This window comes from Lepisosteus oculatus, chromosome 4 (assembly GCF_040954835.1).
Source record: "Lepisosteus oculatus isolate fLepOcu1 chromosome 4, fLepOcu1.hap2, whole genome shotgun sequence".
Classification (NCBI taxonomy): domain Eukaryota; kingdom Metazoa; phylum Chordata; class Actinopteri; order Semionotiformes; family Lepisosteidae; genus Lepisosteus; species Lepisosteus oculatus.
In genome coordinates this window covers 28,236,480-28,262,357 of record NC_090699.1, presented here as the reverse complement: position 1 = coordinate 28,262,357, position 25,878 = coordinate 28,236,480, and the positions used below count along the sequence as shown (strand labels likewise).

The 25,878-nt window shown below is 36.8% G+C and overlaps 1 protein-coding gene across 3 annotated transcripts in view; it reads right to left on the bottom strand.

Moving 5' to 3' along the window:
* Nucleotides 1-25,878, bottom strand: part of LOC102693145 (glutamate receptor ionotropic, delta-1) — a 354,553-nt gene that overhangs the window by 57,675 nt on the left and 271,000 nt on the right. For all 3 annotated transcript variants that reach the window (XM_015347054.2, XM_006630422.3, XM_069189014.1), the window contains 3 exons: nt 17,243-17,296; nt 8,200-8,373; nt 1,735-1,896 (listed from right to left, as the gene is read on the bottom strand). In XM_015347054.2, coding sequence (XP_015202540.1) covers nt 1,735-1,896; nt 8,200-8,373; nt 17,243-17,296 — 390 coding nt within the window. The remainder of the gene's footprint in view (nt 1-1,734; nt 1,897-8,199; nt 8,374-17,242; nt 17,297-25,878) is intronic.

The following is a 25,878-nucleotide window of genomic DNA, read 5'->3' as shown; positions in this document are numbered from 1 at the left end:
ACTCTCAATGTACCTGTAAAAGACAGACCTGATGGTGCATAACTGTAATTAATATATTCATTATGTGTGATTTTCATTTTGATTCTTCATCCCATGGGCATCCTAGGAGACAAATGTCACAAGAGACAAGTACATGACTTGAATTTTATAAATATTTGCTACAATTTTCACTATATATAGTAACTCTCTGAAACATGTTCAGGGGAATACTGTACAATAAATCACTAGGGGGCCTGCAAGATAACGTTTTTCAAAACTGTTACTACTAGCCAGTTTTCCATGTAGTGTTAGTGTGATACTTCATTGTGCATCTCCCCCACAGCTCTACCAAGTGACCAGAGAATTAATGGGTCAGGCTTTCTTTTAAATGACTGAGCCCTCTGAAGAAAATTGTTTCCCAAGAGCATGTTCTTTTTAGCACATTTTCAGTAAAAGCCTGGATATAGTATATAAAATGCCTCAGTGAAAACTATCATTTGTGCAATGATCTGTTAATTTGCTGAACTCTCAGTGTACCTCCTCATTTTTTGGGACATTCAGGGGAAGGCATGTACATATCTCTCTCTGTACAGTCTCTCTGTATAGCAGAAAATAAGAAGCATGGAAAAGCAGCAGGTGAAGGGATACTACTCAATTAATGTTGAAAAGGCATCTGCATTTCAAATATTTGAAATTCTTCAGTCAAATAAATACCTGAAAAGACTATATTTAAAAACAATGTTTATTACTAGTTTTATTTTATACATCAATTTCCCTATGGGATTAATAAAGTATTATCTATATATTTTCTCCTAGCAGATGCAGGGCATTGCTGATGGCACTTTCTTTGGCATATCACCTTATGAATATACAGTAGGTCTCTACATAAGGAAACATAACCTTAACAGACTGAATACCAATCTGGGGGGAAAAAGGCTAATGGAGTGAGGAAAACCAAAGGAAATGACAGAGTAAAACAAGACCCAACCTTGCTGTTATGGAGCTATTGTGTCTCTCAGCCATCTGTGATAGTTTACGCCGCAAGTGTGTGTCTTAGAGACCAGTCAGAGAGAGAAAAGTGCAGGTATTCACCCAAAGCAAAGAGAGAGAGAGATCTGCTGCTGCCTTCCATTGCTTCTTTCTACACAAAGGTTCAGGACACAAGTTTTAGGAGTCTAATTGGCAAGTTGTAAAGTTAGAGTTTAAAGGTTACAGCTTTTCCAGAAAAGAAGGATATTCATGTCTCATAGGTTTAAAGTGAGAAGCAGGCTGGCTCTCCCATGGGTTTAAATTGGGTGGAGCAGGTCTCACATTCCATGAAGGTTGGGGTTAGAAGGGAGAAGTGTAGTGGTGCATGGGTACAAATTAATTAAACAAGCACATCATTTAGAAATTAGGCAACAGAGGGGAACCCAATGAAGAAAAACCACGTCATGGACCAAGTCAGAGTGGGGAGGATTTTACACCAGGGTTTGTCTGGCCTGATCTCAGTTTCCACATTTCTCCAGAGTTATGAAATGTTAGCAAATACAGTACAGGTACGCTGTGACAGGGGGATCATGTGTACAGATCATCCATGCCACAAAACCAAGAGGGAACTGCCACAGCTGTACAGTATATATCATAGAGGGGAAAAAGAAGGGCAAGCATTTTTAGTCTATTGCAATTTAATTTAGTTTTGAATTATTTATTTTTATGGGCTTGTCTGTCTAGTGTGTCTAGTGTGAGTTTTATACTGTATTACACTGCCTTTACCTTCTGAATGGTTTCCAGCATGGACCACCCGCCATTCCAAGGCTTGGTAGATTTCCGCATGCAATTCAGGCTGGCCATGCTGTGCCACTTTCTGTCCTCCAGCTTCCTGTAGAACGCGTTGGCCAGCATGAGCACGCTATCATATAGATACAGGTTGGACACCTGGACACAATGACACAGGAGCAGAGGAGGACACAGGGAGACAGAATGCCCAGGGAGACAGAGACAGAGAGATAAAATGCAATACAGTGAGCTCTAACTCTTTCAAGCCATATTCATCAGGCAGTTTAAATAGCACTAAAAGTTCAAAATAATTTATCTTAAAATACAACCTCTCCCCTTCCATTGCCCCAGTCCAAACAAATGATAAAAAAAAATAACTAGGGTGAATACACTCCGGGAACCCTTCAATTGACCCAGCAGCTGCAAGCAGGACAAAGAGATAAATGCAAGCAGACGTGTGCATAACAAGTGAAATTTTCACTTTGCTGAGTCTGTGCTTGTCTAGAAAAATGTCCTGCAGTAGATTGGTTGGATTCCATAAGTAATTGTTGGTTTACTGAACATGAGAAAATAATAACATAAACACAGAATATTTTTTTGTTTCGTTCTCAATTTTTATTTCTCTTTTCTGGCTTCATCCTCCTGGTTGAGTTGTGATAGGTCATATAAAGATTGAGGGGAACAGCTCTACATTTGGTACTGAGATTTTTTAGAAAAAAATGGTAATGAAGTGTTAAAAATCTGGATTTAGACACAGACTGCCTTTTTGCTAACAAAACTAAAAAGAAGGCAGCCTTCAACAAATTAGATTGATTCTGGTATGAAAAAATGTATTTCCAGTTATGCATATTGTTATTCTTGCACGTGTTTCCAGCAATAATACAAGCATATGACCTGCCAGAAAAGTGTTAGAGGGCAATTAATTTATCTCTTTTCTGACAAAAGCGATAAAAACAAATTGAGGAAAAACAGCAAGAGGATGTTTACTTCAGTGCTGCAAGATGGCAGATGCACAGCGGGATTCTAGCTTATAGTAGTCTTAATCATGATTACCAAAAGTGAAAAATGTGAATGGCAAAGCATGCAGAGGAAGACAGTATGGAAAAGACTAAGCTATAATAGATAATATAATAAGGCTTCGCTGCATCTGTGAACTTTATAATGATACTGGACAGAATCCCTATTCTTCAGACTTCTGGGGTATTTAAACCCCTCTTCTCTGCATTCCAGACTGAACAGGTTGCTGGTAGTGCTACAATTATCTAATTTATCAAGCACACAAATAAAAATTGAATAACTGACTTGTGTTTTTTTTCTGAGCCATTTCACAAGTCCACATTATTACACGTGGTGTACAGAAAATGCAGTCATTTTTTCCCAAAACCATGATTTCATTTCCGTATACTAAATATACTTGTTGTTCATATAGGAAACCTTCTATCACTTTAATATACTGTACTTAAACAATAAAATAACTTAATGAATTAGGTATGCCTAATGTATTAACTACACTCAATAAAAAGCAAATAAACATTACTCTTCATATCCTCCTCCTCCTCCTTGTTCTTCTTCTTCAGAGCCTTATCCTAACAATAATAGGGTTAGTTTTGTAGCAGAAACAGCAGATTAAAGATCATGGAGCCTAGCTCCTGCTCCTCATTAGATGGGCATTGGAGCACAGTCTACCAACCTACCAGCATGCCTTTTGAAGGGGGGAGGAAACTGATGTACCTGTAAAAAAATAACCTAGCAAAAATGGGAAGAACATGCACATTTCTCTAGCTACCAACCATCACTTTTGAAATGTACAAAGTCCAAGGTCTTCAGTAGTTTTGTCTCTTGAAACATATTTTATCACTTTGAACTGAATGGAAGAGTTAGTAAAATAGTGATGGTCTTGGGGAATATAGGCAGAGAATTTTGGACAATGTGAACAGTTTGGTCTAGATACTGGACCTTTATGCCAACATTTTGCAGCCCTGTAAGTTTCAGTTTGATTATGAGAAAATCAGCTTTAAGAAGGAGTTTATTGGATTTACTGTACAGTGCAATATAGTTAATAAGAAGCATGTACAGTACCATATGTTACATTTTTTTCTCCTGATTGTATTGTTATTTCAATGTATTGACACATTTTTAGAAAATGAGAAACTGTAACATGCAGCTCTTAACTTTACTAAATGCTTCATATTCCCCTGCTCATTAAATTAACACATTTGAAGTGTTAGCAGTTTACCTGAAAGCATCTGCCTATACTCTGGGCTCTAGGCATCATGCCAAAGAATCAGTGAATCATACTGCTATAAAAACAATCTTTGGTCATTTACCCGTTTGGGTCTTTCTTTTTAAATTGGAATCAAAATTAGAACAAAACTGGTAAAGATCTAAGAATAACTGAAAATATTTTTAAAAATATTAACAGAACAGAAATTATTCAGTTTAATTTAAGGTTGATTAAATACATATTTTTAGGCGGGAATTTGATAGCTACTGTATAGACAATATGGATGTTATTACAGTACAATGGCAAGCTGTGTGTGACCTTGCCATTGTACCGCCCACTGTAATACTGCCCTGGACAGGCATACATGTATGCGAGTACTCAATCTAAAATCCTACAAAACCTTTTGCCTGGGGCTATGAGGGGATGATTGATGTAACCTTATGTTAATATGACAAATTCATTATATTTTTTATATTGGAATATAGAATGAGCACTTAAAACATGAATAATTATTAAATCAACATCAATCAATACATGTTTAAATTCCTAAACATACTGTAGGAGTGATAAACAGGCACATCCTCATGAGTGTATCAAGGGGATTAGGACTGGACTGCCTGCAGGTGAAATTTAAACGTGATATGTCCTGGCAGTGCCTAACTCTACAGGATTAGGTTTTCATCTAATTTTCATTGTGTGATTTTCTTACACACAATACAGTAAATGATTGAAGCTTAAACAACACAAAGCACATTTGTGATTACTGTAATTATTATTGCTTTAACTGGTAACTGTGATTGCTGTGATCGGTTAATTTACATTATTTCTGTGTTTTTAGTTTATCACTAAAACGGTTTACTTGGACTAATGTTTTGACTCACTAGATACAAGTGGTATACTGTATACACCTACAGTATATCTCACATATATCACAGAAAGAAATAGCATTAAGATGATGTCTGAATAGAAGAAACATGATGCTCTTAACAAACAATTTACATTCTAAGTTACAGTATGTGGTTTTATTTCCTCATAAAATATTATTGATTAGCAATGTACAGTTTTAACTAGAGCTTCTAGTGATGTATACAGTACATTGCAAAGGAACAAGTAATAGGTGTATTCCATGCTGAAAAAAAGAAGAAAGAGAACACAACATTTCGGCCGTGGAGCCTTCTTCAGGTGTGCCTTCTCCACACCTGAAGAAGGTTCCAGGGCTGAAACGTTGTGTTCTCTTTCTTCTTTTTTTAGCATGGAATACACCTATTACTTGTTCCTTTGCAGCCTACGCATGCTGACGCAGCTACCCACCTGAACTTATACAGTACATTGTTTAGCTGCAATGATAATTGAGTTATTAAAAAAACAGTATTAGATTTGCTAGAAGAGCAAGAGTGGTTTTAGTGTGCTTATTAATTAATCTTAATTTAAGAAAATGTAAAAAATATGTATATAAAAAATAGAAACAGCATTTTAGGATACTGTAAACCACATGTTAGTTATATACTGTACACTATGAAAGTTATACTGGCACTGTTGTAAAGATTGACTAGATATTTACAGTATTACCTTTAGTAACTAATAAAAAACTAACAATGCACATGCTTTACTAATGAGTAATTTATTCAACAAACTGTGAATAAGGTTTTAGTAATAAAGTACTAAATATTGGTTTACATGTGATGTCTCAGAGTGTCACCAACATTGCAAACTTTTCATTCAGATTACCTTTTTATCAAACAGGTATTCAGCAAAAAGCTGGAATAATTATTAAAATAAGTCTTAAATGTTTATTATGCCTTTTTTTCATTCCATTTACCCTTCTTGTTTTGTTTAATTGCAAAAATGAATTTAAATGTTCCATCTACTGTTTTCCACAGTGGATTTATTTCACTAGTTTTTTGTGTGCGCCACTGGCCAAAATAGAAAGGAGAATCAAAACTATTTTGGAATAGAATCTTAATCTTCTCCTTGCATAATATGATTGAAATCACAATTTTTATGGTTTTTATTTCTTTTATATTATTTATCTCTCCATATTCTAAGTGCTTTATCCAATTCAGGGTTGCACGAAAGGGCCACCCATAGGAAGCCCACACAAATATGAGCAGAACATACAAACTCCACTGTGCTGCCTTGATATTATTAATCTTTTATATATATAATCAAGCATTGCCATCTTTAATTTTTTTATTGTGCTATGTCATATGCTTTCATATATGCAGTGGATATACAGTACATGTGTATATGTAGATATGTAAGTAGGTATTCGTGGAACACCTAAGTCAGGAAATGTCTTACAATGCACAAAATGAGATTAGCTAAGTAAAAAACTTTTCTTTCTGTCAATCTGCAACAGGATGCATAAACTGTGGATACAATTTTAACTGAGCCATTTTTTGGAACCAGTTATCATTTTACTTTACCTACTGTAAGTATTTCTTCAATGAGATTCGGATCAATGCTCTGGAACAGTCTTTGTCAGCAAGTAGTTACAGATTGTTAATGAACATAAACCACAGCTTCCATAAAGGACCTTAAAATACATAACATCGCTAAAGCTATAAAAGAGGAATTCTGTATTTTACAAATAGTTCTATTAAAATATCAAACCGATTTAGATAGGGCTATTTCAGCTAGTATTGTGTATGGCATTGTTGTTGTTGCCTGAAGTATTTTAAAAATGTAATAAATTATCTAGCGCTTGTCATGTACTTTAAAGAGTAGTTGATGGGGCACCCTGCCATGGTATGGGACATTAGTACAGCTACAAAAAACAATACACAGATGAGAATGGGCTTGATAACCTGAGTTTAGTATGGTTGTTCAGATTTAATTTATATTTTTACCCAGGTAGGTATGATTATTCTGAGTCCACAAACAAAAGTAAAACAATAAAACATTATCAACTGTAGTGTGGCAAGGGTTAAAGCTTCAAGGACAGTCGGCAGCTTGTGAAGACACAGTAATGCTGACTGTGCATCTCCTGGCTGGCATATGTGACAAATCACTGTGACTGAAAGACTATATACACAGTGCCTCTAGCCACTGTGCTCACACTATACTTCAAGTCTCACAGTGACTTACAAACTCAAAGATGAGTTTATTTTTGCTCATGTCACTATTTCCTTTTTTAACCAGCCTCAACTTACTGTATATGGGATGTTTCCCAGAAATACTATATGTAGATTAAAGTTACATTATTAATGAGACCTCTGTTTCTTTTGGTTTTAAGACTCCAATATGTGAATATGTGACTTATCTTCTTGATTGTTAATTAACAGCTTTCTAAAAATTCAATGTTTCCTCCATTGCTACTTTCCAGGTTCCAAGGGAAAATGTATTATTGAAACAGATTTTATCCAAAAGAGGCTGACGTGCTCTTGGCTAGAATAACCCATGGGTTTGCTTGTCAGCAAGGTGATTCAACACCAAATACCATTTAACCCTCTTTTGTATGAATTATTGAGGAAGAAACCCAAGAGTATTTTCATTATAGCTTTGCCATCTGTTCTTGAAGCACTATAAAGCAGGGTTAAAGGAGGTTCAAGGAGTTCTGAGAGAAAGAAACAATTGCTGGTTACGAAAAGAGTGCAACAGAATGGCTGTGGTGGTACTATACAAAGTGAAAGCTTTTACCATGAGCTTCTGTTATTCACAGACATTAAATCTTCTGAATCGGGTAGTGCACAGATTGGAATAAGTAGGAGTCTGTTGTTTGGTCTCCAATTGGGCTACACACTCTTAATAATACAGCCTGCCAAGGATTTAATAAGTTCCATTTGGAAATAAATCCCTAAGAAAACTGCTTCTGTACAGCCAAGGCAAATGCAGCTCAGAAATACTCTTACCAACACTAACTAACCACAGAGGAGAGGTGTTCTCTATCAATGAGTACTTTAAAAGCTTATCTAGACCCACGCATTTCTAATGAGTTTTTCCACTTCTTCACATCACTTAAAGTATGCAGCACAAATTACTTAATAGCAGAAAAATGCATGTTTTGCTAGGGTAACCTCCACTATCACTTAAATATTCATAATGCAGTAATGAAGTCTGTTCAGGTGATCTTATCAGGAATGTTATCAGACATAAGACACTGAAACACCAATTTTAGCAGCACTGGATTGCTAATGAGTCCATTGAGAACAGAATTGAATGCGTAGTGCACAGCTGTGTTCATAGCATAAGGAGTAACTGAGGATCTCCGTAATCAACCAGTGAATCATGCACCTCACCTCCAGAGACTGCAGGTACCCTTCCTGGGGATCACACAGCAGTGAGGAGATCCGGTGGTTGTTTCTCATACAGCGTACATTGCTGTCTTTCCACAATGGAAAAATTTGCCGAATTACTGTCATTCGACCCAGTGCACTGTGCACCAGCTCCAAGATCTCTGCATCGCTGATCTCCTGCAGAAAGAACAGAAGTACAGAAAATATAGTATAAATATGTTCAATATAACTATGTTGTGCAAATACAGAATAGGATATAGACAATGTGAGTATGCTGTGGTCTGTTCTTAAACTGTTCAGATAAGGCATGAAACTTTATACCAATTTAAGCACATCACTGATATTCTTGAAAGGGTTATCTTAATCAATTACATGTATTAATCCTGAATGCTACAATCTGACAAAATGCTAATGTACTGTATCTGTATTACGTTTTATTTTTTGCGACATCCAAAATCAATATTTGCAATCCAAAAGCATGCAGCACACTGAAAAAAATGTCATTATTGTCAGAGTTAATGCTACACCAGAAGCAGAGTGAACTTGTCACCATGAGACCTGACCCATGGAGAGTAGAGTGTCAACTCTGTAGCAAGCCAAACATTCAGACCCATCTGGTCACAGAAAAGGACACACCGCACATAAAGTGGCTGCCACCACAGCAACAGGGTCTTTCTGTGTCCCACCTGAAGAATAAACTATGAAGACTAGATGACGTGCTCTTCTGCAGAGCTGATGAAGGTGCCAAGGGACATGCTGGCTGGATTTTAACTGCCTAATTAAAGCTCTTCACCTCTGTTGTGTGTCTACAGAGGTTAACCTTAAAGGACCTGGTGACTTTTTAAGACACAGGGCAGGAAATAATTAAGGTGCCTGAGTTGTGGTAGGGCTTTCAGTTGGATTATGGTAGTTTTTCATCTCTTTAGTTACAGTTGCATTGCTGTGAAACATTTCAGATTTCAGCACAGGCTATCTGGCAGACTACATTTTCTCATTGGAGAAAAAGGCCTAATTACTGTACGTTTCACAATCAATCAATCAGAGTTTATTTATCAAATGCACAACAATACGGCATGCAGCAATAGTTGCTGGCAAAGAAATATATTTTTCTGTGAGCTCACAAAAATTACAAGAATTACAAGAATCACAAAAATCACAAAAACACAAAAAATCACAAAATTGAGGTTACATTTTTTAAATTGAATAAAACTCAATTTGAGTAGAGCTGTTATGTGTCCATGGTGTATGCAATATATACATGTAGTGCAGTTATGCTGAATATAGTGAGAATTGTGTGTCCATGTAGCCATTACAGGTGATTTGCTAAGGAGCTGCAAGTTGGCTATTTTGCAGTCTTATTGCCTGGAGGTAGAAGCTGTTCCGTAGTCTGTTGGACTTGGACCGAATGCTTTGGTACCGTTTACTGGACAGTAGGAGGGAAAACAGTTTGTGACTGGGACGACTGGGGTCCTTGAGAATGTATCTGGCCTTCTTCAGACATCTAGCTGAGTAGATCTCCTGGATGCTTGCTAGCTCACAGCTGGTGATAAGCTGTGCTGACTTCACCACCCTCTGACATACTTTGCGATCCCGTGCGGAGCAGCTACCATACCAGGCAGTGATGCAACCAGTCAGGATGCTCTCAGTAGTGCACCTGTAGAAGTTGGCCTGGATAAGTGATGGCATGCCGAACTTCTTTAGCCTGCGGAGAAAGAACAGGCGCTGCCGTGCTGTCTTGACCACGGTGTTGGTGTGGTGGGTCCAGGTTAAATCCTCTGAGATGTTAACTCCCAGGAACTTAAAGCTGCTGACCATCTCCACTGCAGTCCCATTGATGTGAATAGGTGTGTGGTCTCCACCCTGATGTTTCCTATAGTCCACAACCATCTCCTTAGTCTTACTGATGTTCAGAGAGAGGTTGTTCTGATGCCACCATACTGCCAGGGTTTCAACCTCCTCCCTGTATGCAGACTCCTCACCATCTGTGATCAGGCCAATGACTGCTGTATCGTCCGCAAACTTGATGATGGAGTTCCGTCAAGAAGTCCAGGATCCAATTACAGAGGGAAGTGTTCAGTCCCAGGTCCTGGAGCTTGATGACGAGCTTTGAAGGCACTATGGTATTGAATGCTGAGCTGTAATCAACAAACTGCATTCTCACATATGTTCCTTTCTTATCCAGGTGTGAGAGGGCAGTATGGAGGGCAGTGGCAATAGCATCTTCTGTTGACCTGTTCTGGCGGTATGCAAATTGCAGTGGGTCTAGGGTGTCAGGCAGTGAGGAGGTGATGCATTCTTTGACCAGCTGCTCAAAGCACTTCATGATAACTGATGTGAGTGCAACAGGGCGGTAGTCATTTAGGCAGCTGACTCTGGATTTTTTAGGAAAAGGGACAATGGTGGTCTTCTTAAAGCAGGAAGGAACTATAGACTGAGCTAGGGAGAGATATGTCCGAGAAGACATCTGCCAGCTGGTCTGCACATGCCTTCAGAACGCGGCCAGGGATGGCATCAGGGCCTGGAGCCTTGCGTGGATTGGTCTTTTTAAAAACTTTACACACATCCGCTCTGGATATGATCAGTAAAACTTTACACACATCCACTCTGGATAACCCAGAAGCATCAGAAAATAAAACATTTCAATTCTCCAACATCAAATAATTGTAGTATCTAAATGATGCCTCTCTATACAAATTTCATTTAACCCAATGAATTATTGACAAATATGTTGTAAGAACTTTAAAGACATGATTTTCTGCATGATATCTACAGAGGAATTCAAAATTAATGTTTTTCTGAAGAAAGGTTAATGACAATAGTAGGCTTCTTGTTTAGCTACTAGTGCTGTAGCTAATTGATCTGAGAGTCTCATTCAGTCATACTATTATGGTTTCAGTGTCTTAATTCTGTGTCATGTTTCCTTAATTGTATATCCTTATGATTATGACTCAACTATCCATACCTTTAAAGAAACCAGGGTATGACTTCAATCGTATGGCTGGGAAGCTTTTTCCAGACTGCCACTCTTTGTGTAAAGAAGTTATTCCTTTTCAATGTCTTATTTCTGTATCATGTTTTCTTGTTTTCCTTAAGATTCTGTCCTTTATAGTGTCTAACTAAATGTATATGATTATATCTATCTTTGTGTAGGAGGGATGTGCAATCACCGTTCATACAGTATACTGTAGGTACCTGTAAGTGTACAGTATATTGTGTGTACTGTATATGAATACACCAAAATGTGTGCCTATGAATACTCAAACTCTGTCGTCAGTAACAGGACATGCTATGCCCTTCTGGCCATTTCAGAGGTGTCATCTGTAAATGCCAGAATAATATCATCGCCTTACTGAGAAGTCAGCCCAGGGGCAGAAGTGCAATTTGGCCATGGTGAGAAGGCCCAGACAGCTGCTGTCCTCTCGCATTTTAGACACTTTTACTTATTCGTTTGTCTGCCTGTTTGTGTTGTGCTCAAGCTCTTGGGAATCGGTTCAGCCATGTGGATGCAAGGCCCTTCTAAGACATGTGCTGCCTAAGTCAGGGGGATGTTTGACAGCAGAGGCAGGCACTGCCACCCTGGCTGGGACACCAAGACAGACAGGCTCTGTCCACAGGGATTGGTTATTTCAGAGTTGAGGTGAAAGGTAGAGCAAGTCCTCTGAAATCTGCTTTTTGTGAAACAAATATCTCATGACCTGCAGCCTGTGGTGCCCTTTATGAGATTGCATGCCATTCCAGAGTGCTGGAGTTCTATTTTCATTAGGTGATTCAATTGCGCTTCTGTACAAGTTTTCTGACTTCATGTCACATAAAAGTTTTAAATCTCCACTGAGCAGAGTTGATCTCCAGATGCAGGTCTTTCTTTGCAGATAGTTCAGGTACAGCAGGAAAGGATGGTGAGAACCACAGCATACATAGCCTTTTTTGTTCTTCTTAACTAAACTCAGACCGCTTCAGCTGTTCAAATGAATATACTGTATTTTAGAGCTGCTGGTTACTGAATCATTGCTTTCTTAACAACAGCTGGCACACAGGAGAAATACATTGGTCTTTTGCCGCAGAACAAATATAGTACCACAACAGCACAGTAAAATGCTGTGTATGAACCTTTTTTAAATGAATTGAAGAACCATGTAGCAATTTCTACTACAGAAATTGAATCAGATGTGTTGATAAATAATTTATTCCTCTGGAGTTATATCTATTAGTCATATCTAATAATCATAAATGTAAATAAACAGAGCTTTTTGAATCTTCACCTAAGATTAGTGTTTAATCACAAGCAGATTAAGTTAATTGACTATGATTTTGAAAAATATCTATGCATAACAGATAGAACTGCTTTGAATTGCCGGGACCCACTTCAGGGACAAGTGGCAGATCCAAAAATAGGGCTATACTCCTCTGACTTGTCAAAGTGAACATTGTTTTCCCATTTAAGACCACTGAAAACATGCTCTAATCCCCTCTTGCAAGTTCTGAATTACTGAACATTTTTTCAGACTAAGAGCCTGACAATTCTCTTCCTACTATGTCAGAGTGGCGACTTTGCATGTTGTTTTGCAATTCAGGTAATCTGCAGGTAAGAAGATACCCCGAGGGGACAAAATTGGTTCATCTGGCCCTATGATATATCGAGACATTCCAGCAAGAGCAAACGTAGACATTTTTTTTTTCTACATAGATGGTGCAGAGCTACAGTACGAGTCAATATTGCAAAATACAAACTTTGTCTATTGTAGAAGAACTACTGAGGGAGTGGCACACTGTTTCAGAGCTGGCAGAATATATATTAAAACTGCTCTGATATTCATTATTCATTATTCATTATTCATTTTTCAAAACAACTTTCTACTCTGATCAACGTTTTCCCTGACAGACAACTTAAAATAAAAAATATATAACAAAACAGAACAGGCTTACATATATATACAAGCATGCTCTCTGTTCTTTAGATGTTTTCTCCCCTTCAATCATTTAACAAACTGTTTTCTTCTCCATCATTTTCATTTTCCCTCTTTTCTGTATCTGCTTTGTAAGTAGAACAAACAAGAGCAATTTCTTTTTCAGAGTGCATCTTAAGTGACAAGGAAACAATCCGAATGCTGCTCTCTCATCGTGTACATTGTGTTTTCAGAAGGAAATTGTCTAAATCTGTGCATCTAACAACTGCAGTTTGTACACGTGTTGAAGACAGGACAAGTGTATCTGGAGGTCAGCAAAGTCTGTTCCTGGAAAATGGAATTTAATCTACAGTACCTTCTGAAATTATTTTTATGGACACAATGTAACGTGAACGTCACATTTCATTTTAAATTATTCTAAAATGAGGCACCCCTATAACATATGAAGTATACAGCAAATAATAAATCTAGCAATACCACAAAAGGAATTTATATTGAAAGTCCTAGCACAGTGTTTTAACATTGTAATTACCAGAGCTAGATTGTTTAGTGATTACATTAAGAAACGTGGGATATTATTTTAATGTGTTCTTACTGTATATGTATTGTGGAGGAAAAATGTATGCAGTGTATGGCATATTTCAGGCACAGTCTTAACATTTACTTTGTTTTCTATTGTGAAAATGTAAAGATAGATAAGTAATAAGTGGTACATTTTTATTCAGTGAGGAAGCAGTAGCTGGAAGAATATTACTCATGAAAAAGCTGAAATCAAACTGTCAACCTGAGTAGTCAAATATTCAAAAAAAGGAATCCGAAGGAAAGAGTAAAATAGTATGTATCTGCCCTTATAACACTTTATCTAAGTTACTAGGTTATTTGGCTTCTGGGAAAACTGGCCCTGGTGTGAGTGTGTGCGTATCTGTATGTGCCCTGTGATGTAGTAGCCAATTCCATCCATTGACACCTTGTGCCCATTGCTTGCCAAGTTAGGCTCTAGCTCCTCTGCGACCCTGAATTAGACAAAATGGATTAGACTCTGAATTAGACAAACCTACCATTTAGCTTTTATTGTATTCAGCCATTAGTAAGTAGGTACATTGTACATTGACTAGAACATACTGTATGAGATTTCTAAACACAGGTTAATTGATACAGAATCAGATATTCTCCTTTCTTAAAATGAACCACTACAACTAAATCATACTATGAGCAACGAGGACACTACAATCTGTCACTGCAACACTACAATATGAAAGTCATTCATGAGCATGAAAGACACTACAAAAAAAGAGGCCTTTAAAATCACACACTATTGTGTGTATCTTAATAAAATGCAGGGGTTCTCATATTGCATATCCAGAGCAGCTACTGTACATAAAGTCACAATCAGGCAAACATTTTGAACCAGTTGCATTGCTTTCTTTCAACAGAAACCATGATACATCATGCAGCAACAGCGACAGTTACAAAAGTCATAGTAATAGTAATAATTTAACAATATGGTAATTAGTCCTTAATAGTAACACTGCTAATAGCAATTCCATTCCTGAGGCAAAGATGTAACTAAGAATTGTTGCAAAGAAAACTCAATGTCATACTCAACTTTTACACCATAAATCAATAATATTTCATATTACCAACATAGGATAAATCTAGATTACAATCTCTTAAAGTCCATATTGTTTTATTTGTTTTAAACAACTCTATTATAGTGCCTGTACCATCTTTTTTGATTGCCTGTAACAATTTGCTTTTAAACTTAAGAAGTAGTAATAGTTTGTAACACAACATTTGATTTTACTAGATTATATGTTCTTGTAAAAACAAGCCAAATAAGTTTCAGCATAAATCCTGGGAGTCATAGTAATCCATGGGTCAGTCTCAAACTTGCAAAACCCTCATTTTTATGTCTCTCTTGTCGCTCACAGTGCAACTTCATTAATGTTACGAGAAATTGGAGATTACCACATTAGTTCAGTACCAAAGAGTCCAGCAATTACAGTATATCTCATGAGAACAGGAGATACTATGCTGATTGTGTGAGAGTAATGTACATGTGTGCTTCAAAACAACACAATTATACCGAAACTGGGAACATAGCCAGGTTAGAATGAGAAGATATTTAGGGAAAGATTAAATATTTGATGTTGGATGTGTTCAGGGGTTGATTTAACAAAGGATAAAGGATAATATGTATGCATGAATATATATATATATGTTAATATATGTTGATACATATTTGCAGAAATTGTATATATCATAGAGTTTATTAATTGGATAAATATAAAGAATATGAATAGAATGATGAATAGAATAATCTGCCCTCTCCTTTAGACTGGGTATTTCAAAGGGAATTGCAACTGCATTTCCTTGCAATACTGTATTTAAGATTTTAGTGCCCTTGATTTTCCACATATTGTTTTAAACAAATATGACCTTACTTTATTAAAGGACAAGTTGTTTACTCCTCCAAAGCATGAAGACCCACATTAGCTTTTGCGTGGTGTGCTTTTCACTTCATACATATCTGCAGGTAGAAATTCATCACCCAGCCTTTAATGGAAGCTATTCAAAAACAATAAATTACTACCCACCTGATGTTGCACTGTTACTTTCCCATCTACTCCAACATCAGATTTTTCTTACTAAGTCTATTTTCAGAGCCACAAACTGATGTAAGTAGAAGCAGTGATCAACTGATCTACTGCAACTTATAGTACAACACTGACAGTAATTTTTACAAAAAAAATCTTTTCATGACAAAATAAATGTTCCACTGAATATGGGAAAGACTTTTGTTAAATGTAAAGTACATTTTGACATATAGTGTAGTGAAATCACTCACTGTAGCAGTCAGGGGAGAGAGGTTGGCTAGATTATAGATCCTGGTAGAAAGTAACCTGACATGCAAATTGATCTTTTTCTTGTTATAATGCACTTTAGATAAAACAGTCATTTTATGGAGCTCTCCGAAAGGGAATAGAATGTTTGGTTGAAAATAAACATTCAAACAAACAAAATAAAAGGAAAGAATCAAGAATATATATATATGTGTGTGTGTGTGTGTCATTTGTTCTTTTATCCAGACTTACTCTATGTCATTTTTAGATGTATGGGTTTAATAGGACTCATTTGAGCTGTACAAAGACATAATCCCCTTGCGATATGGATAATGCTGAATTCTAGGGCAGTCTTTTGTTTTGGTGGATTTCTCTGGTGTATGCAGAGTGGTGCAGTGTAATAGTGAAACTGTAGTGCCCATGAGCAGAGTCAGTGCCTCACCCATCAGAAGGGCAGAGATGGATAAGGAAGATCAACAAATGTTGACTTCAGGTATGTATCATGTCCAATTAGCTTTTGGTCCATAATGCAATCGATTTTGGTCCATCAGGCAATGGCTGGAATCCAGGAGCACAGTTATCTCTGTGTATTAAATTGTCAAGGTGCTATCTGAAATTACAACATAAATATGCAAGAACATAACCTTCATTCAGTCAAAATCACACTAGATCAATTTAAATGTTCTGTAAAATGCTACTAGAATACAGTGTTTAATGGATGTAACGTAAAGTATGTTAATATATTATTCTAGGTCTCTTGACATAATAGCACTGCAGTTCTCATTGCCGTTGGTTGCCAAAAGAACTAAACCACCCCTCCTTCAATAGTAGCTATACATGTTGTGCTAAGGGCAATTTATCTCCCAGCTGACTCAAGAGGCCATCAGAAAACCTTTAGGGTCAGAAATGCAGCTTAAGGACAAGCTTCATCTAACCAAGGGAAGAATATAATGAATGAAGCACAAAGCTTATGTGCAAAGCTCTTTTCCCCTCTTTATCTCCAAAAGCATGTTGAAATCTGGAGGAAATGTTTCTGATCTCACCCAGGACTCAGAGCAGCAGTTGCATACATGTACAGCAGGTGCTTGGCATTCCAGGCACAAAGCCTCCATTCATGCCACCTTTCTGTTCTTCTTACAGTCAGGCAGAAGGACAGAACTTTTTTATTTCAATTCAAAGGATGCAATAACCAACTAAAAGCAGTCATTTGATCTGAGAAAAACTGGACCACTTTGAAGGGAAAGGGTAGAGAGTGAAAGGTCACAACAAAAGCATTTGCAGACACTAAGCCTCACTAACCTCATTCACGAAGACCCAGTGGCTGTCTTTGGAAGCCAGATTTGTCTCCACAGCCTGTGAACAGAAATAAAGCATCATAAGTAAAACACACACAGAAGGAGGTTTAAGGAGCAGAAGAAGGTCAGTGAAGCTAGAAAGCCTCCCTTTCTCTGTCAGCCAGTCTCCTCACTGTTTAAACTGCTCCAGCACATGCAGTAGTGTAGCCATTAAGATATAATGGTATTAATAATTCTAAATTATAATTCTAAATATTGAGTCGAGATCGTTGAGTTGGTAGTGGTAATGTTTCTAAGTTATTCCTTGTTGGATTTTTAGCTCTCTAAAATAGTTGCTCCACCAAGTCCCCAAGTTTCTCTCTGAGGCAATGCATCTGTGGAATTAAGTACTGTAGGATGTGTGTCTTAAGCACAATGAGAAACCTTTGCCTGTTGTACTCGCATTATCCAAACCTTTCTTTAAAAATCGAAGTTTTAGTTGTAGATAGATTTGATACCTAGGTGAAATCACGCACAGTAAATAAAAAACAATTAATTAGCAATTACAATGTTTAGCTGTGGGTAATTTCTAAACATTGGGAACAGCGATGTAAATCCACAAATGTATTTTAAACGGCCTGCAAAAGAAATGAACTGACACAACCTTAATCAACATCTGCAATGGCCTACTGATCACTAAACTAAATTCTGTCTCCAGGCTACTCACCCAGCTATTATCTCACAGCTTAAGCAGAAAACCCTGTATTACATTGTTCAGGTGTTAATATTTTATATATTTTCATGTTATTTATTACTTGTATTTATTATGATAGGTTTTTCAAGTGATTCTCTACTGTTTTTGCATGAATAACTACTTCAAATATGTTATAAAAAACTTCAAAACAGTGTCTACTGTATGAGCAATTTATGTGAATATTAAGCTATGAAACTAATCTAAGTAGAACATCTTCAGAGAACCTTGTGTACTTCATGGTTTACATTATTAACATACATTTAAATATTTAACACTTCAACAGCAATGAATTTCTGTACTTTCTTGTTCCAGTAAACTCCCATCTTCTTCCTCCTCCTTCATTTCCATTCTGTAGCACTCTTGTGCCAGTCTAATGTTCTCACATTTCTCAGAATCATTGCTATCATCATTACCATTTTGTTTTTATTACCCGCCGTAAGCAGTTAATTTTTTATGTATATTTGCTGTATTTTTAATCCTCTTTTAAGCAAATACATATGTGATGCATGTGTCCCTAATGGGCAATGTAATCTAACTTTCATCCCAATTTTGACTATTTTTCAGAATGAGTCCTGAAGTATTGTTATATATGTTGGATGCCACATTAGCAGCAAACCCTGGGGTTTCAATTGCTCCAAGTCCCAATACCGATACAGTGTATATCATCATATCATCTTCTTCTTATCAGCACTCAGGGGAGGGTAGCGCATTCTCTGACTAGACCTGTTTAAGGTCAATACAATTTGTGTATTTACTGTATATACAAAGCTATGCAAACTATGGTGCCAGTGTACCGACAGATGTTTTGTATTTCAACATTATACTATAGTTATTGTGCCAGATATATATTTGCACTTTAAACTCTTCTGTTCAGGCTGCCAACTCAGATTGGCTGCACAATTATTTGGTTTGAATTCAGGTTTTTGTTTTCTAAGCAGTATTTAAACAACAAGGAAAGAACTTCTGATCTTATATACAGTAGAATGTGATGCAGACTGGTCACTCCAAAAAGCACTAAAACACTTTGACATGCATACCAGTATCAAACAACTGAAATTTGAAGGATAACTTTAACTTTTATCAGTATTTTAGAATAATTTTCTTTCCTTCCATTAAAAGTTCCTGTGTATTACCAATGCATTTATCATGCTTTAATACACAAGAATAGTGAGGCTTATTTTTGTAAAGGATTGTGTGGACTCCAAGGTACTACTCTTCTGGCTGTATCTACTGCATAATGCATCACGACATTATTGTAGAATTGTGTAGTAAAACAAAATGACAGCGTGCTTAAAACTATTGTGAAGTACAATAAGAGCAGATCATGGCACTTTATTTCACTTTTATACTGTAGCCTAAACTCTCATATTACAGAGAAGGAGACTGAAGGAGGTGTGTGTAGGGGGAGGACTCAGCTGCCTCTACCCTGTCAGGTAACCTCCTGCCGTTGGCATGTCGTTAGTGGGTGATGGCACTGCTGACAGCGACAGGTTGGACCTGGCAGGAGCAGCTTGGGCAGCAGCTAATGGGCTGTGATTTTGCACAGCTGCCAGAGGACTCCTGGTGGGACAAGTGCAGTGGAGAGAGCCCAGCGTATCTGACAGCTATTAACTAGCCGGGGATTGTGGGCATACCTGTGTCTGCACAAGAGATAGGCAACAGCCTAGCTTTAACACTGAGATAACTGGCTGACCTGAGCCAATATCTCTTGTGGCTCTGAATAAAAATTCCACCAGTCTCAGCCTTTCCGTTTATGCCAACTCTTTTCCTGTTACTTTTATATTGTAGGTCTGTACAGCTGTAAGTTAAGCTATGGTTTTATCACATGTTTAAATGAAGAGTTACATTGTCTTGTTTTTTTATCCTCCACCACTTCATATTGATTAACCAGTGAACGCAGGTTCGAAATTTCAACACTTTACCTGAAAAAAGCAAATTTCATCATAACTCTTACATAAACACTATACAACATAATAAAACAAAATTTATAAAAACCATATAGCAAAATACATTTTCACATAATCATACTGGGACCACTGTTACTGAGCTCCCTCTGTAGAAAGTCCTTGTCAGCTTTCAAATCCTTAATGGTGTCTTCCATCATTTTCACCTGATTTCTTTATACCAGTAATCCTGCTGTCAACTTTCAACTGAAACTCTGTCTCGTTATTAACCATTGCAACTAAGAGCATGCATTTAATGTATTTTGCACAAAGAGTGTGAGCACAAACATGTTAAACAGTGCCAACAAAAAGTTTGTGGATCCTTTCGGTTCATCACCATCCTCATATATTTTACACTTTAAACATATTTTATTCCTCATGAAATGAAAAACATTCCAGTTCACTCTTTTCCTGATGGTTGAAGCATGAACACCAACATTAGCCATTGCAAGAGAGGACTGCAGATCCTTAGATGTTACTCTGGTGTTCTTTATGACAACATGAATGATTTCCCAGGTTGTTCATGGAAGATCTTGGCAAAACGATCAGTCCTGGATAGAGTCATAGTGGTTTTGATTTTTTTTTTTTGCATACTTTCCACTCTCAGGTAGTCGATGATGGATCTCCAAAATGTTTAGAAATTATTTTGTAACTCTTTTTAAATTGATGAGAATAAATTACTCTCTTTCTGAGGCCTTCTTAAATCTCTTCTGATTATGCCAGAAGCCATATCACCCTGCAACCCATAACTGTCAACCCACTGAAATTAAGGAGGTTTAAGCCCCATTAGTATCTGGATGGGAGAGAAAAGCTAAATTTGCTCCTGGAAGAAGTGTTAATGAGACCAGCAGGAGGTGCTCGCCCCGCAGTTTATGTGGGTCCTAATGCCCCGGTATAGTGATGGGTATACAATACTATAAAAAGGTGCCATACTGTGGATAAGACTTAAAAACAAGGTCCTGACCATCTGTGGTAAAAAATCCAAGGGCATTTCTCAAAAAGAATAGGGGTGTTGCCCCGGTGTTAGCCCCACACCCAAATTTGTTATTGGTCCTTAGCTATCATGGCATCCTAATAATCACCATCTAAGAACTGGCTTCATCACTCTGTTCTCCTCCCCACTGATAGCTGATGTGTGGTGAGCATACTGGTGCACTATTACTGTCATTGCATCATCCAGATGGGGCCACACATTGGTGTGGTGGAGGGGAGTCCAAATGATCTGAAAAGCGCTTTGAGTGGAGTTTCCAGAAAAGTGCTATATAAGTGTAAGGAATTGTCTATAATCTGTAGCATCATTGCATTACCTCACATGACAGCAAAATACAATGCTGCAAAAGCACGTGTGTTATGTATTTTTACCCATTACTGTATGTTCCTATTATTGCTAGGGGCATGATCATCTCTCTGTTCTGCAAATAATCTGTCTCAAGCTTATTTAATATTACTCAAATAGACAACAGTGTGTGACTGCAACAAACAACTGGAAATATTGCGTTACATGGTAAGAAACATTCAGACCATTATGGATTCAATCAATTAATGAATTTTCTTTTGCAGATAGATACAGAGAAATATCCATAAAGAACAAATAAAACACATGAGACAGGACCCACACATCTGCATGGGTCAATGTTCTGAATATCTCATCCGTGGAAGATGTTTGTTCAAACAGATGAGCTGGGCCCTGTGTCTTTTTCTGGGTCCTGTCTATCTAGGAAATTAAAGGATGCAGAGGGAGAGAGATAAATGAAGTGTGTGTATGGGATAGAGAGAGAGAGAAAGGATGGGAGGTATGGTTAATAGTTGTTCCTATAGCAAAAAAAAAAGTTGTGCGTGCTATAACTGGTACACAGCCTACCTGGACTGAATAAATCTGAACAGAGGAGAAATATAATAACAATAAAAATATCTGTTGATACTACTGCTTGTTACATACCCTAGAGTTCTGTTTGTGAGATGCTGATGTAAACAATGTTCTCCCTGATAGGACCACAGGAAACGCCATTTCTGCAGTGGTGACCGATGAAGCAGGGGGTGAGATGCCACAATGAGCAAGCTCTCTCAGCTCTCCACTGCTAGCAATGGACATCTATTCAGCCCCGTTGTAACTTCTGTTCTCAAAAGTTTTATTTACAGAAATGTCATATTGATGTAATGAAACAAAAACCAATGCTATTTTGAATTTATTTCACAGCTAAAAACAAAGGTTTTACTATCAATTTCAATATTTGGTAGATAACAACAAAGATGAAAAAGGAGTCTTTTCTGTACCATTTTCAGAATGCAGTGTTTTATGGGCAGAAAGTCCTTTAACGGAAGGAAAACATTAGCTTTAGCTTATACTAAATCCCATTACAATTTTCTTGTAACTTTTCTTTCAGCATTCTCTTACAGTAGGTACCTCATAACACAAAAAATGACTTGTCAATTTCTGAAGCTTGTCTTTCTGAGGTTGATGACATTCTAGTAGTTAGTACATTCTAAAGCCCGCAGAGTCCTTGGATGCAATCACATTGCAAAACCAAGAGTCTAGTGAATTCTCCAAGCGAAATGAAGAGCAAAGAAAAATGTATATATACTTTTCCATACTGGTTGTGGGCGGTACAGGGGGTGGGAGCCAGAGCCTAATCTGGCAAACCATGGGCACAAGATGGGATAGACCCTGGATGGGATGCCATTCCATCGTATACAGTATATACTTTCCCAATAATTAAATGCTGATAGACTTCAATTTTGCACGAAAGGGTTATTTTTTTAAAAAAGAATCATTTTAAAAAGTAATGTTTGTTTTTAAATGCTTTCGTTTATAAGTATTTTAATGTAGTTGGATTGCCAACAGCAAATATTGTGGTAATTGGCTCCAAGGGTAACTTTGAAGTGTAGAAGCTGTTGGTGGCATTACTTTTAATTTAAAATTAGCGTGTATCGTTTGAATCATTGAGTCATCAACAGCAGCAACATATGATATTACATGAAACACAACTGAGAAATCCAACAAGATTTGTGCCAAGGAATTATCCATAAGGAAACCATTAGTGTAGTACAATTATCAGCAACAGATCATGTATTGGAAATGCAATTTAGAAAAAGCTTCTATTTACATTTTAATAGAAAGTTTTTAGATGTGTAAGAGAAGCTGATATTAGCACTGTTTCCCTGTGTTCGTTCTGCACAATACCTGAATTTAATTGTTCCATTTTGAAAACAAACGTTAAAAAAATTACCAAGAGTGATATTTCTCTATTATAATATATTGTATTAAAATATGGTAAATTAAATGTTCATTCATAATATACACTATTTTAGGAGTCTTTATGGTATCAATCTCAGTGTTAGTCAAGTAGAAAATTATCACCAACACAATAAACTGAGATGCAAAGTGGAAGAACAGATTCATCCTAGAGTTTATCACTCTGTTTTAAGTGCTCCACCAAGAACGTGAGAAGCGATTCTTAGTAATCTGTCCTTTTAGAATCAAGACAGTAGTTAAGAAAGTTAAGCAAGTCTGTACTGTTTCAATTTCTACATTATCTACCACAATGTTACATCTGACAACCAACAAGCTCACAGTTGAAGTGGAACCAATGTTGGGCATCCAACCTAAACCAACTCCAATCCAGAACAAAGACTACTTGACTTCGGATGTCGAATTCCAGTATGCTGATGATGCTGCAGTTTGTGCTTGTTTAGAAACATATCTTCAGGTAATCGTTCAAATCTTTAAATATTGAATAAAATAGTTACAATAAGTCTGTTTACAGTACTTCCCAGATGTGTTCCCCTTTTAGGTCCATAAATCTCCACAAGAGGTGAATTTACAAATATCTTAAGAGGTCTGGGATTTTTTCCTTATTTTTTTCAAAGGTTTTCCATACAAAATGGCTCTTAGTATTGAGAGTGTTGATCATTTGAGAGAAAGACAGGGTGTTGATTACAGTCATAGACTTACTACTTCACTGCTCCATTCAGTCTTCAGTTCTGAACAGGTAAGATTACAACTTCCAGTACAGCACTAAATTCAGTGTACTAAAGACACTGTCTGATCCTGTACTGTGCACAGTAGCACAATTTCAAGATCTTTATTTGAAATATTATTTTGCTATTCATTAACACAATGTCAAAATATAATAATAATTTAGTATTTCGACTGGTGGTTTGCAGTCAAAATTATTTCACCGCTAATTAGACTGCTGAGACAATTGCTCAGATTTGAATAAAGTAAACCAATGATTTTTGAGGCCATATCATTTTTTTATTTTTATAATTTTTCAGATATCTATATAGAAATATAGACAAAATCTAGTACAAATCTTATATAGGCACGTTATATTGTAGCATTAATACAATGTGATTTAATAGGTACTAGTATAAATACTCCTCCACTCCCTTGATGGAGTGTCCTCTTTTTGAACGTTTAAATGAGGTAAACCTAGCATAAAAGAAAGTGGGTACTTTATTTTAAGACTATGAATTGTTTATAGGCCATCTTATCATGTACAGTAATGAGCAAGCCCTCCACAGTCCTCCCTGTTTTAAATAGCTTATGCCTGAAATTATGAACCAACAAAGAAAAAAAAGGAATTTCTGAATGGTTATTTGGTCTCCTAAGTCAATGTGTTTTTTAAACTGCTGAAGTTGAACTGTTGTGCATAATGAATACAATATCATTCACTGTAAAAAAGAAAGCAATTTGTATGACTGTCTCAGAGGATCTTGGGGTATCTCTAGCATGCAATCGGTTATTAAGCCAATGTAGTATAGAGGCATTGAAGAGACACAAGAATACGAGGGACATATTAAAATGTGTTTTGTGATCTCTTCTATAATATCTGTGCAACCTATTAGAAGTATATAGCCTTGAGTCATTTCTGCTGTAACAATGTAATGCTAAATGTGTGCCCTCAGACATGGAGATCTATAGCACTTTACAATGAATTACTCTGAGATTTAGGTTTGGTCCTCCAAAGACATCGTGTGAACAAACATAATTTATCATACACACATTCAATGCAAATCTGTGTTACTAATTTTTCTCCTTAAGTACAGATGGAAGTGTTCTCTTTTAGAAACCAATCTAAGAGTTTCCAGGAGGTTGAATGATATTGATTTAAGGAGCTTAATTTTGAGGTTATGCAGCATTTTCTTGAGTTTAATATTGATTTCCCAGGTTCAACATCTGAAATTCTAGGTCATTGGTATTCTCAGAATCTTAGATTTGAAGGTTAAGGGTGATGTATTTCTCATGGTCAAAGATCTTTGTTTATATTTGCGTTTGTGCCAATGCACAAAGATAAACAATGAAAACAAAAAGCACAGGACTAGACTGAATCTCACAGAAAAAAGCAGATCTCTCTTAACTGATGGCAAAAGAGGCCATAAACCAACATTGGCGATAGTAGGGTCCTTGAGTTCTGCTTGCTGTATTCTTTAATAACAAATCTCACTATAAACAGTGGGGAAATGTGAGATCAGGCTGAGTTATGTAAAAATCTTAACTTGGTCCTTTACCTGTTTTTGCCTCACTGGATTCTTCTGAAACTTAACCTCAATGATGGGATAACAGGGATAACTGTACTTCTCTTTTCTAACCCAGCATGCCCTCTTTTCCCTTCTTATTCGATGAGAAAGCAAACCTACCTCTTTCTTTAAATCTAGGAGGCTTTTGTCTAACCATAAGACTAATACTAATCACACTCAATGAGTTGCTGATTTGATCATTAGACCAGTGTTCATTCTCTTTTTTTAGAAAAAAGTCTGATTGAACACAGCCATAGCAGATCTTACTCTTTCAACTTCTTGCAAAGGCCTAGACTTATTTTCTTTTTTAAATGGACACTGGGTCTTAAACCTCCAGAACAAACCAACTCAGAAATAGATGTTCCATTACATATCCAATTACAAGTGCTTTCCCTATGCTACTGTCTGTATCACTCTATGTTTCACAGAGCACAATCTTTAAAC